This window comes from Phalacrocorax carbo, chromosome 2 (assembly GCF_963921805.1).
Source record: "Phalacrocorax carbo chromosome 2, bPhaCar2.1, whole genome shotgun sequence".
Classification (NCBI taxonomy): domain Eukaryota; kingdom Metazoa; phylum Chordata; class Aves; order Suliformes; family Phalacrocoracidae; genus Phalacrocorax; species Phalacrocorax carbo.
The window spans coordinates 124,535,357-124,548,542 of NC_087514.1; the positions used below are offsets into that span (position 1 = coordinate 124,535,357).

Sequence of the window (13,186 nt, forward strand, 5' to 3'; positions counted from 1 at the left end):
TCTTAATAAAAACTTCTGGTTTGGTTTGAGGGTTATTTAAAGTATTTTTGTCATGATTTAGCACAGCATAATGGCACAGTGGCTGTAGGGCAGAATTTTTCAGGCAACAATATGTGAATTTGATTTACTGAATATTGAAGATTAACTTCTTAACTAACTTTAAAAAAGAGCTTATTATTCCTTTTGAGTTTGGAGATAATGATGTCCTCTATGTTCCATAGAGGCGTACATACAAGTAGTTCTTAATGCAAACGTATGCAAGTAAAGTAAAAGCCTAAGTTTTGAGGACCTTTAAAAAATTTCCCATACCTTTTTTAAAAATAATGGAGTGTTCCTTGTAATCAGTTCCTGTTTCAAAAAACAATGTTGGGTACTTTCTTCTTGTAGGTTTTCCATGATGTTGCTTATAAAGCAAAAGACCGAAATGATTTGTTGTCCGGAATTGATGAATTTTTAGACCAAGTGACAGTCCTGCCTCCAGGAGAATGGGATCCATCTATACGAATTGAGCCACCAAAAAGTGTTCCTTCCCAGGTAAAAGAGAGGGGGGGGAGAGGGGAAGGTCCAGTAGAGAGCTACCATGATTTTAACTTTGAAAATGCCATTTCCAAATTGGGTTCTGAGCATAAACTTTAGTAAAGCATCAGAAAAGCCCCCACATCCATTTGGAAGAAGTAGTGGATTGTCCATTTAAGTTTGGGGGTTTTTTTGAAATAAAAAGTGTTGTATCAGTTTCCTGCTATGCTTTTAAGTACATTATGTTTATTATATTTTATTTGGTAATACTGAAATGAGTTCATATGAGAGCTTGGAGAATTGATCTGAAACTGTACCCGAGTTCATATTATAAATTTTGCTGTTAATCTAACAATGATCAGCAAGAATATTGTAAGTCCTGTAAAAACTTTTTTGTATACCACATTGATTGAAATGTTTTAATGCATATTGGCTAGCATATAATGTTCACAGGATGTTTATGAAATAAATAAAAATGGATCATTGAACAGTTGTGATAAAAGCTTAAAATGAGAGCCAGGGGGAAGCTGGACATTAGAGGGACTGATTTCTTCCCTTTCTTCTCTTTCTCCCTCTTCACAACTGAGGGGAATTCCTGCCACCAGGATCGAAAGTGGGGGGAAGAGACCAGTGCTCTTGAGTCAGAAGGTTGACAGTGCTGTCAATCCCATGGTGGTTTTGGGGGAGTGGGTACAACAGAAGGGGTGACAGCAGTGCAGTTTATTCATGAATAGCCTGAGGCTACCACTTAACTAATTTCCAAAATAAGAAGGGCTTGGGGGGGGTTTGGGAGGCAAGCTTGGGTGAGAAATTTATGAGGAGCTGGTGAGCAGCTTGCTTAATGGGGGAATGACTTCTCCTTTATAGTGGAATGACTTCTCCTTTATACTTCAACTAAATACTGTGTGTGTGATAAAGTGAGGTCAGTTTGTGTTAGAAGCTAGAGGCTTCTGCTCTGGAAATGATTGAGGGGGGGAAAAAAAATCTAAAGATTTCTAGGCCTCATGGTTGAGCCTCTACTGTGTCTTGAAAAGGTAGGCTTTGTTTCGTCATGTCTCAGGGACATGTTTCTTGTAGAGAGAGGGAAGATTAATACTGTTGTGTAAGGTACTAATAAGATCTTTTTGGGATTGTTGTACCGTTCTAGTTGTCTCTACTCGACAAAAGATGAATTTGGCAAATGGAGGACTGGTGATAAGCTGGGAATATGAAAAAGGTTTGGAAGGCATTAGAGTCTCTGCACACTGTCTTTAAATATACTTTTTAGTGTAAAGGCAGTCTCAAAACATGGGTTGTTTTTTTTTTTAATTTATTTTTATTTTTTTCTGTAGGAGAAAAGGAAGGTACCTAAATTTCCAAATGGATCTGCTCCTACAGGGGAGACTCTCAAAGAAGAAGGCCATCATGCTGGACCCGAACTTGAGAGAACTGGAAGGTGTGTTTACTTCCCTAAATACTAGCTGCCATAAAGAAATAAAAGTGATAAATCTTCAGTTTTTAATGATGACATTTGAACATAAGATATCATGGTATAAGTGTCAGAGTGCATCGCTTTTCCTTTTCAAGTGTTGGATTCTTGCCTATAAATGCCAGTCTGCTTAAAGCATTTTCAAGCCTGTGGCAATGTTTCTCAACACATTTATGAAGGATTTCCTGTAAGATGCTGCCTAACTTAACTAACTGACTTTTAAGTGTTGGGTTTTAATTTTTAATTGTGAAGAGCATGCAATTATAATTATAGCAGGAATATGCAGTTTTTCAGTATTGGGCTAGGTACTAAAAATTTCCATTAATACAAATCTGTTTTATTAAACGTATATGAAATGGAGCAAAAAGGAATATAAAATGGCAAAAAAATACTTTGGTATTGGTTCGGTTGTGGTCAGGTTTCTTTTAGCTCTAAAATAAGATTGAAAGAATTTCTTTCAGTTGAGTTGCATTGTTCTCTGTTATTTCTTAAATACTTCCCAAAGAAGTCCCCAACATTGGAAATATCTGCTTAAGATTAAATCTTAATATCTCGTATGAGAGAGTAGAGATCAAATCCATTGAGAAATTCTGGAAAAGATACAATGCTTTTATCCCTAAAATTATAAACTTCCAAGTGAAACCCATCTTTCTCATACCTTTGCAAGAAGGACTTTACAACATTTGTGTTGATTTTTACCATTTTGGCTTTGTTATACTTATTTTTTGCCTTTTTGCAGACAGTATGTGGAGCTGAGAAGTTCATTTCTGCCCACAGAATTATCTCTAGATGAGACTATAGTTTTTCTTAGGAACGGATTTTTTTTTAAATAATTCAAAATAAAACCAGGTTTTTTGGTGTGCAAACTATACCTGGTATTTTGAAGTCTTGAAATTTTCTTGGAAACTGCCAAAAGCTTATTAATTTTTTGCTAATAACTTACCCAGTTGAACTGACTTAAATATATATTTGGTTTTGTATTTCCATTTGTAGGGTACCTCTATACTGCAGATGAAAACACTGTTAGAAATGATAGACCTAAATTTATTTGTGAACCTAACCATGTGTATGTAGAGAATGCGAATCAAAAAGCTACAGCTACTTATTGCAGTAGTAATATTGAAACGTATCAGTGCAGTGGTCTTGGCTGAGGTTTAGCATATTTCTTCTGTTCCTTGTTTTGAATATTATAAGACAGATTTGACGTAAAACAGTATTTAAGTAAATTGTTTGCAGAGACATTTTTTCAGTATCTAGCCCATATACAAATATATCTAGCCAGCTTCTAAAAATGTGGATAACCTGCTTGATGATATTTGGAATATTACTGAATACATTTTAAACTGTTATGCTTTAATCAGGATTATGAAATAGCTAATTTGTGCTGGCAGTAGGCACTGGCAGTCATGTGTAGCCCATAGTTTTGAACTAGCTAGAATCCTTTAGTGTACAGTTTGACGAGTTTCATCTCACCTATTTAGGCTTTTTGGTGGTTTGATACTTGACATCCAAAGGAAAGCACCTTTTTTCTTGAGTGACTTCAAGGATGCATTAAGCCTGCAGTGCCTGGCCTCGATTCTTTTCCTATACTGTGCCTGTATGTCTCCTGTAATCACTTTTGGAGGGCTCCTGGGAGAAGCTACACAAGGCAGAATAGTGAGTACAAAGAATGGTAGTGGCCAGGCTTTTAGACCTTCAGAGGCAAGTCACTGTGTGCATTTGTCTCATTTATTTATACTTGTATTTGAAGAATTTACCCACAGCACTTGATTAGCCTGCCCAAAGCAGATCTTCCCCAAAAGGTAATTGCTGTGGAAAATGTGGGGAATCCATGTGAACAGGAGAAGATGCACAGTGGAGGTAAAAAATGTTTATCCTGCCTTATTGGATGAATGGCTTCATGAGTTGAGAAAGGGATTGCATTGCCTTCTTTTTGGCTACTTAAAAATAATGAGTAGCAATAAAGGTGCACCATCCCACTAGGCCTACTTTAGGCGAAGTCAGAGGCTCAAGGTGGATAGCCAAGAACATGTACTGGCCTTGAGTAGTAGGCCTATGAGGATGATAACGCCTGCAGTGTATGGGTAGCAGTCAACTGTGTACTTAAAAAATGGACAGTATATGTATATGCTTTCACTAATGGTATGTTGTTAACAATAAAAGAAAGAGGCTAAGGTTTATGAGCAGAAAATGCTCTTCATTGTAAATGACTTGAGTATAAACCATACATGTACAAAATTGTGCTGGGCTGTAGTTAACACCAGCACCTTTGAACCAAAATGTCATTGCTCTTTGGTTTTTGGAGCAGGGAAAGAATACTTAACATCAGCAATGTTAATGACTTGGTGTTTGTGTCAATTGGTTTGTGAGTAAACTGGTTTGAAGAGTATTTTCTGTTTTTAAATATATCAAAAAGAAAAAAAGGCTCTGTCCTTTTGGGGGAGGGAAGGATGTATTTAGACATGCCCTTTACAAATTTTAAGATTCTGGTACAGTTTATGATGCTATAAAATTCTTCTTGATACTTAGATCAAGTTTTTAAGCTTGTACTATATTAAAATTGAGTTTACTATTATATGTCTTTCAAGTAATGCTGTTGACTCAGATTTTTATTTATTGATGTAGCACTTCAAGCTGATAGCAAATACTGGTTTTGCCACTTTAAATGTAGGAGTGGTTATCAAAATGTCGATGTAATTTTTGACTGTACGTCATGTATAATCATGAAAATATGCTCCTTTTAAAGCGTGATTCTTAAACACCTTCTTTCTTTTAGCTATCTGGAATTGTTTGCGGGTTTGTTCCTGCCTTCAGATACTTGGTGTGCATCATTGAATATAAAATTTAGTTACTGCACACACATGTTCAAGCACAGTAGCTGATGTTGTAAGGTACACAGTTTGTGTTTGAAACCTTCCCTCACATTCCCAGAGGTCATCACCTCCACAGTACTCCTGTCCCTGCCACCCTGATTGAGCGCCCCAAGGTTAATGCATTGACTAACCAAAAGCACTAATTCAAAGGTAATAGAACAAGAGACTGGGATTATATTTATTTTTCTAATGTAATGAACAAAGAACTCATGTTTTCATTTTTAATAACCCCAGTTCAGCAAACCATTTTACCTAATTTTAGATGCTTTCCTGAATTGGAGCTTAAATTTGCATAAATATTGTTTTCTTAGGCTTGCATAATTGCAAAATAGTAACCATTTAAAATTCTACCCAGAACCTTTAATCTGTAGTCCATGACTTCTCATAGTTGTAAATGGTGAAGTTAACTATTTTCAAGTGACTTTAATATCATTTTAGGATCTAAAAAGTCCTGCCCGTCTCTTTTGAGGTGCACTGTAACTTTTTTTTTTTAACCAGAAAACGTTGTAGTAAAACATTTAATTCAAGAACTGAAGTGTAGATATCTTACTTGAATGAAAAGAAATGCATTACCAGGTGGGACATTGGTTTACTGCTCATCTATTTTTGGTGTCATGTATACATAAACCAATATTGTTCAGTAATTTCCCGTGTACCTCCACCTGTCAGTTTTTTCTTTTGTAATGCTTGGTTGACTGATGCTGGATTGATACGGCACACTGTATCATGTTTTGGTACAGGTATGTTGCAGTACATATATGGATATCTACTTTCTTTACAGAGACAGATAATTCTTTCTGTAAATTACATGTTGAGTAAGTTTTTTTTCCTTTTAAATTTGTAGTAATTGTTGGTATGTTTTTCCTCCATAGCTAGCAGGACTAATAACTTGTTCTCATGGTTTTGGATGGCTTTATGTTATGCGTGAAGTTTTCAAAATCTTTTGCCCATGGTATTGTTATTGCCAAACTGTGTTAAGTTATTCTTGTCTCAAACATCAATATTAATTGCAATGCTTTTACATCTTGTCTTGTTTCTAAGTTAATGCATCTTAAAACTGTATTTATGCAGATGTGATGCTAAATGCTAACCTGAAATGCAGCATAGTTACAGCAGTTTCTTTTCCCCCAAACAGAGTGCAATAGAGTCTCTCTTTGGAGCCTCATTAACTGGGATTGCCTATTCTCTCTTTGCTGGGCAACCTCTTACTATTTTGGGGAGCACCGGACCAGTTCTAGTGTTTGAAAAAATATTATTTAAATTTTGCAGGTAAGTGATGTTTGTATTAGCTTGATACACTTTAACTTCCTAGCCTGTTACAACAGCTGTTATTGAAAGCAGGTGCGTGTTAAAAGTGGATGTCCACAAAGATGTGAATGTAGCAGCAAGAGACTGAAAGATGCATGTGGTTTGGCAAAGCTGTGAGGCACTGGTGAGCCTTGAGGAGAAAATCAGTGAAAAGAAGTGGTTAGGACTTAAATAAAAGTTATGTTCTGACTGTGTGGAGATGTTGACTTTGATTCTGCAAGGGTAAACAGGGATTGATCTGCCCTCTAGGAGAAAGCATCTAGGTAGTTCTGGAAAGATGAACCCCATGATGCTTTCCAAGCTAGCTAGTTGTATCCTCAATCCTAGAAACACCTTGCAGTGTTGCTTTGCTTTGGAAGATGAAACAGAAAAGTTTCTGCTTCCTTCAGATCTAACATCAGGGACGAGAGAAGTGGTGAATATCTATAGAGCTTGGCCTCAGTATCTGTTTTCCAATAGAATATAGTATAGGTGACTTTTGGCTCAGTTAATACTTTCATTTCTGTCTTCACACAGGGATTATGGTCTTTCCTACCTCTCCCTGCGAACTAGCATTGGTCTGTGGACTGCGTTTTTATGCATAGTGCTTGTAGCCACAGATGCCAGCAGCCTCGTGTGTTACATCACTCGATTTACTGAGGAAGCTTTTGCAGCACTTATATGCATCATATTTATCTATGAAGCATTGGAGAAGCTTTTTCATTTGGGAGAAGTGTATGCCTTCAATATGCACAATGATTTGGATAAACTGACTTTATATTCGTAAGTATCCAATTTCTATCTATTAGGAAAACACATAGGGAAAATATAGTATAGAGACATACTGTTTACTAAACTGCAATGTGTGCCTCTCCATGGAAGGGTGGGAGGAATGCTGGGGGTGGTATGGGCATGAGAAACCTCAGAAAAATTCTATTCAGGATGCTGTGGAGTTGAATTTCCTGTGTTAGCTATGGGTGATTGGAAGGGATAAGGGGCTGTGACAATGCTTGCTTTAAGCGCAGCTTTTTTGAAGGTCAGCCTGCAGATTAAAGGTCAGAACAGGAGTTCTGCTTTACCACTTCTGGATGTCATGATAGTTTACCCCACCTGGTTGAGGATTATTTCCACATAGCTGAGGCATGAAATGCTTCTGCAACTTTCACATGTTATGAAAGGGAATTAACATCTTTAAACAGCATTTCTTTCTGCTGTAATTATTGGGAATACTTCACCTTTAAAAATGCAGTTTATGCATTTATATCTTTAGCTTAGCCTACTGCATACTCAAAAATGCTGTCTTAATTCAGGGTGATGGGTTTTGGTCATGTGTAGATCAGAAGGCATGCCAAATGCAAGATAAATGGCGAACTCTACCATAATTTTAGAAAAGACTCTGAAATGTCTGCAGGCTAATGACATGTCTGGTTTGAAAAGGAGTTGCTGAAACTGTCATCTACACCAATTTTTAAAACTAAATTATTTCAATTTCTGTTTTCTCTTACGTTGGTGTACAGTGGGACTAATTGAGTTTGAACCATTGTGGAATGTAATGCTGTATAGAAATCTAAACCTTAATTTGTACACAGTTATAGAAAACTGTTTGCACCAAGTTAATCCAATTATGAAGAAATCTTTAGAAATAACACAATATATGTTAGTATAGGGTTGTTGGGAGGTGGTATCATTTGGATTTTTATCTTTTTATTAATGATATTTAGAATTCTACATATATTATTTCTTTCATTTTATTTTTCAGGTGTCATTCTATTCTATTTAAAAACTGGCAGATCAATCATATAGTTAAGTCAACGTTTTGCCTGCTTCTCATTCTGAAATACATTCTTTTTTCTTTTTTTGTCCCATCTTCTAAACCTTCTGAGCAGTTGCTTCTTTGATTCTTCATTCCCCTTCCACACCCACCCCCAATAATCCTAGTTCATGTCATGTAAGGAGGAGTCTTGTACTCTGCCTCTTTCATAAAAGGTTGGCTAAACTCTGGTTTAAATTCTTCAGGATTTTTGAAATTACTGAAAATCGCTGCATTTTGGCACATATGGCTTAAAAGCACATAAATTATTTTTTTTTTCTTCACTTCAGATGTGTGTGTTCTGAGCCTGAGAACCCCAGCAATGAAACTTTGCAGGTGTGGAGGAATATGAATAAGTCTGTGGAAAACATAGCATGGAGTAATCTTACTGTTTCTGTGAGTATCTAAAAGCTATGTCTAAATATCGGGTGAGGGGTGGGGTGTTTGTACAAAAAGTACTGTGTGGGTATTTACTAGTCTTGATTAATATTTTTCATCTGGTTTCTTTCTTGATTTGAACTTGGGCTGTGGTTTGTTTTGGTTTTGGTGGCTTCTTTTGTGTGTTTCGTTTTTTTTCGGTTTTGTTTTGTTTTTGTTTGTTTTCTTTTTAAAATGTATTTTTGAACACTTTTATTCCTCCCATAGTCCTTTAAACAGTCATTGTAGTGGTTTGGATGAGCGAGTCCATGGCAGTAAGAGTCTGCTTGAGGTAGCCACTTTAATATTGCTAGGCAGAACAGTTGTTTTTCTGAAGTGCAGATGAATATGACAAGGTGAATAAACAGAAGATTGTTCGCTTCAATTTCCTGGAAAGGATGAACAAATATTTTTAAGAAGATGTGAAGATGGAATCTGCAGTTAAAATGTGGTAGCAAACACATCTCATTTGTTAGACATTGGTATAAAACTACAACAGAATCAAAGAAACTACCTAAATATCGATTAGAAGAAAATAATTTTTTGGAAAATTGACCTGGTTTTCTTTTTTATTGAAATTCATTATTTAGGATGCTTTTCTACCTTATTAGAAAATGAGATTAACCCAGCTGTAAGGAAAAAAAAAATTCTAGGAGTGTTTTTTCCTTAACTGTGTCAGGACAAAACAAAGTCAAGAATAAAGAGGGGGGAGAAACTGAGGAGACCTCTTTTGGGGTGTGTGTGTTTGGTTGGTTGGTTTCTTGTTTTTTGTTCAACTTGAAAGTTGATGTTAGACAGTCTGCTTTTCCTGTGCTTAGTCCTCAGTCTCTGCATTCAATCTTGTGATACTTTGAGAAACAGAATAGGAATGAGGCAAATGTAAAGAAGTTGTTTCTTATTGGGCATCTCCCAGCATTTTGGCATCCTGAAATAAGCAGTGATGGATACTGTAGCTCCTCTGGAACAGACAGCACACCTTTTTGGAATTTCAGGATGAGGTAGCAATGAAAGAAGGAACCCCATTTTTGGGATTGTGAAAGTTCTCAGCTGTGTTTTATATCAAAAAGCTACAAGTTAGGGTGAAAGTACTGAATGAATCAAACCTAGAAATTTAAGGAGTTTTTCTCTTTGCAGGAATGTGTAAGATTTCGTGGTGTGTTTCATGGATCAGCTTGTGGCCATCACGGACCATATATTCCAGACGTTCTTTTCTGGTCTGTCATACTATTCTTTACAACATTTTTCCTCTCCTCTTTCCTTAAGCAATTCAAGACCAAACGCTATTTCCCAACTAAGGTAATTCTGATTAGAGACTATTGTTATCTTGTGATAAATACATTACTATAACTTAATGGAGTTGAATTTTTTATCTGGCTTCAGAACTTTTTATTGAGAGATTTAAGACAGGAAAAAGAAATTAAAGCCAGAAAGTTAGCTTATAATTCTGACAATGAAGACATTAGAGTAAATAAATTGGCTGCTGAAAATTCCGTGCTTACTCTCTGCTTTCCTATAGTTACAACAAGATGTTCTGAACATTCGAAGACCTAAGCAGTCTGGCTCCCCATACTGATGGGTATTGCCAGGTATCAGCTGAAGGGAAAATAGGGCTGCTGTTTTCCCCACCTAGCTGTACAAAACAGTTGATTGCTTTCCCCAGACTGTTGACATATCAAGAGTTCTGAGCGGTTCCTCAGGGAATTACTGTTTCTAATAGAAGCTAATAAAATGATTATTACCCTTGGACTGATTTACACAGTCTAACTTCTGCTAGCCAAAATAAAGTGGTTAGATCTTCTCTAAACCTCAGCTCATCCCTACAATATGTTCCTAATGTTTAATAAAGTCACCTTTGATAACCTGAATCTGTTGCAAATTATCCCCCTCCTATATAATAAAACATCAAATGTTTTAATATTGATTTCAGAACAATTCAGTGATGTTATTGAATTAAGCTGCAAGAGACTAGCTGTGATGGCCAAGCCTCCCAGTAGGGTTGAGAGGACAGGAAAATGAGGAAAGAGCTATTTTAAGTAATTCGCTGCTTGGAGTAGATAATTTTAAGTGGGATAATCGGATGAACAGTTCTAAAGAATACTTACCTCTGTAACTTCATGCTATGCTGGCAGGTAGCTTAAATTTTAAAATAAAAAGAGAAAAATATATATAATGTTCAGTGGTAAAGTAAGATATAAATATATTTCACTATTCATAGGGGAGAAAATTGTCTTTCTGTACATGCAAATCATAATGATGAAAGAGCAAGAGTTAACACAAGTCTTTTCTTTATAGGTTCGTTCCACCATCAGTGACTTTGCAGTATTTCTGACCATAGTTATCATGGTTTTGATTGACTATCTTGTAGGAGTACCTTCTCCTAAGCTTCATGTTCCAGAGAAATTTGAGGTAAGGAACAGAGCCTTTTAAAATACTTTTAAAATGTTTAGTTTCATAGACAGTAGAACAATGGAATTATATTCGGAACAGAAACTTTTTTTTTACTACATACATTATAGTTGATGAAGTAATCACCTTTTCCTGTCTTGGATATACGTCTCATCTGACAGACGAGACTACGCTTCATATTATAATGTCACTGAAAAGGAAGCATTCTTTTGTGCAAATGTGCATAAATGAAGGAATGGAATGGATTTGTTGTATTTTTTCCATATAAATGCCACATTCACATGTAACAGATAAATCAGTCTTTTGGTCAAAGCCATTAGAAAAAAAATATAAACACATATTTAAGAAACTGTTGATCTGTTTATTGCAGTTGTTTGTAGCAATATGATCTGCATTTTATCATAGTCACTTAATTCTTGATGTTCGGGGTTTTTTCAGCCCACCCGAAATGACCGAGGGTGGTTCATAGATCCTCTTGGAAGCAATCCTTGGTGGACACTCTTGATAGCTGCTGTTCCTGCTTTACTCTGTACCATTCTCATTTTCATGGATCAACAAATAACAGCTGTTATTATAAATAGGAAAGAGCATAAACTGAAGGTAAAAGTTGTTTTCACAAAACTCTAACATTGTATAAGTCAAGTTTATTTTAAATCAGGTTAATACTGCAGATCTGTGAAATATTACTAATAGCATATTGACTAATAAAGAACAAATATAATTTTGTGGACACTGTCAAAGTATCTAACTTTTGAAGTTATCTCTTATTTATCAGCTAAGTTATAAATATGGTATAATCTAAACAGAAAGTTTATCAAATGCTTTGTTTGCTTAATTTTACAGAAAGGCTGTGGTTATCATCTTGATCTGCTCATGGTTGGTGTTATGTTGGGGATATGTTCTATCATGGGCTTGCCGTGGTTTGTTGCTGCAACTGTCCTGTCTATAAGTCATGTTAATAGCCTGAAAGTCGAATCTGAATGCTCAGCACCAGGAGAGCAACCAAAGTTTTTGGGAATCCGGGAGCAGCGAGTGACAGGATTGATGATTTTTGTCCTCATGGGGCTGTCAGTGTTCATGACCTCTGTGTTAAAGGTAAAAGACAGTTTTTTCCAAAATATTTGCTTTTTCTTTGTGCTTTTGATATTGTGATTTAGCATTTCGTAAAGTTAAGAAGTTTTATTATATTAAGTGAAATATGCCTGGGCTCATTCTCAAATTGCCTTTTTAACAACAGGTGTTAGTTGAATAAAATGATGGGGGACATGTAAGGAAATGAAATCTGAGCAAGCTAGAAATGTAGTGAGTAGTGAAGAAAACAACCTTTGTCCATGTTACCTGATTATCTTGCCAGCTATTTTCTAGTTCCTCAAGTCCACATTACCTAAAATAGTTCTTCTGTAGTTTTTATGTGAGTGTGTAAATGGAGAAAATGAGTGTGATAAAGATGTAAAGTTACTTGGGTAGAAATAATATAATATAGCAAAACAAACAGAAACAACTGGTTTAAAAAGTGATCATCAGAAGTGACATTGTTCACTTCTCATTCTTATCTTCAGCTTATTGAACTTCCTTTGATGTTTAAAGTGTCAAGGTTATTTTACACATCATCACAGTGTAATAGAGACTTTGTAGGTTGTATTGTGGCCTCAGTTTATATTCGGAAGACTTTGGTTTTCTTTCCCAATAATCAGTTCAGTTGGCTTCTGGCTCAGATCTGAGTAAAATCTGTTCAACTTCCATTTTGTTATTTCAAATCCAGAAGTTAAAAGGAGAAATGAAAAAAATCCCACTCTTTTTGTAGCCAAATAGCAGATATGGCATAAAATGAATAATTGCTAGTACCTTTAAAGAACTTGGTAAAAGTGTATTTAAAGAGAAATCATGCGTTATTTCACAAAAAGGTAGCTTTCAAAGGCTGTTTAAGTTTATATAATGGGAAGTAATAAATCTATGAACAAACAGCTGTAGTTTAGTAATTAGAGCTACATATTATAAATGCTTGATAGTTGACCATTTGTATGTGTTAAAGAATGTAAAGGTGTGAAAGCAACAAGGCAGTAGCAGTTATTAAAAATGAGTATTCAGATTTGACAATCTCTGGTTGAAAAGCTAAGACCTCAGCTGTATAATGCAAATAACCAGAATCAGAAATATTGAAAGAGATTTAACATAGATTTAAGGGCAATAATAGTTCAATTCCTACTATTTGCTCTTTATGAAATGTTTTTCTTTTTCAATATGAATGACTGTTATTGTTCAAAAGAAGTAAGGAGGACAAAGCCTTGCATCTGTAGGTTGCTGTGCTTTTGTTCCATATATGGATTTATACTGATTTAATGCAGAAGTTAACATAAATGAAGCACTAGCATGTCAGATTATAGAGCTTATAGTGAAGACACTAATATA

At 35.6% G+C, this 13,186-nt stretch overlaps 1 protein-coding gene across 4 annotated transcripts in view; it reads left to right on the plus strand.

The window, feature by feature from the left end:
- SLC4A7 (solute carrier family 4 member 7) overlaps positions 1 to 13,186 on the plus strand; it is a 95,322-nt gene that overhangs the window by 69,674 nt on the left and 12,462 nt on the right. For all 4 annotated transcript variants that reach the window (XM_064444239.1, XM_064444241.1, XM_009506119.2 and 1 more), the window contains 10 exons: positions 388 to 534; positions 1,848 to 1,951; positions 3,466 to 3,640; positions 5,993 to 6,126; positions 6,682 to 6,927; positions 8,245 to 8,350; positions 9,506 to 9,667; positions 10,664 to 10,777; positions 11,216 to 11,377; positions 11,621 to 11,872. In XM_064444239.1, coding sequence (XP_064300309.1) covers positions 388 to 534; positions 1,848 to 1,951; positions 3,466 to 3,640; positions 5,993 to 6,126; positions 6,682 to 6,927; positions 8,245 to 8,350; positions 9,506 to 9,667; positions 10,664 to 10,777; positions 11,216 to 11,377; positions 11,621 to 11,872 — 1,602 coding nt within the window. The remainder of the gene's footprint in view (positions 1 to 387; positions 535 to 1,847; positions 1,952 to 3,465; positions 3,641 to 5,992; positions 6,127 to 6,681; positions 6,928 to 8,244; positions 8,351 to 9,505; positions 9,668 to 10,663; positions 10,778 to 11,215; positions 11,378 to 11,620; positions 11,873 to 13,186) is intronic.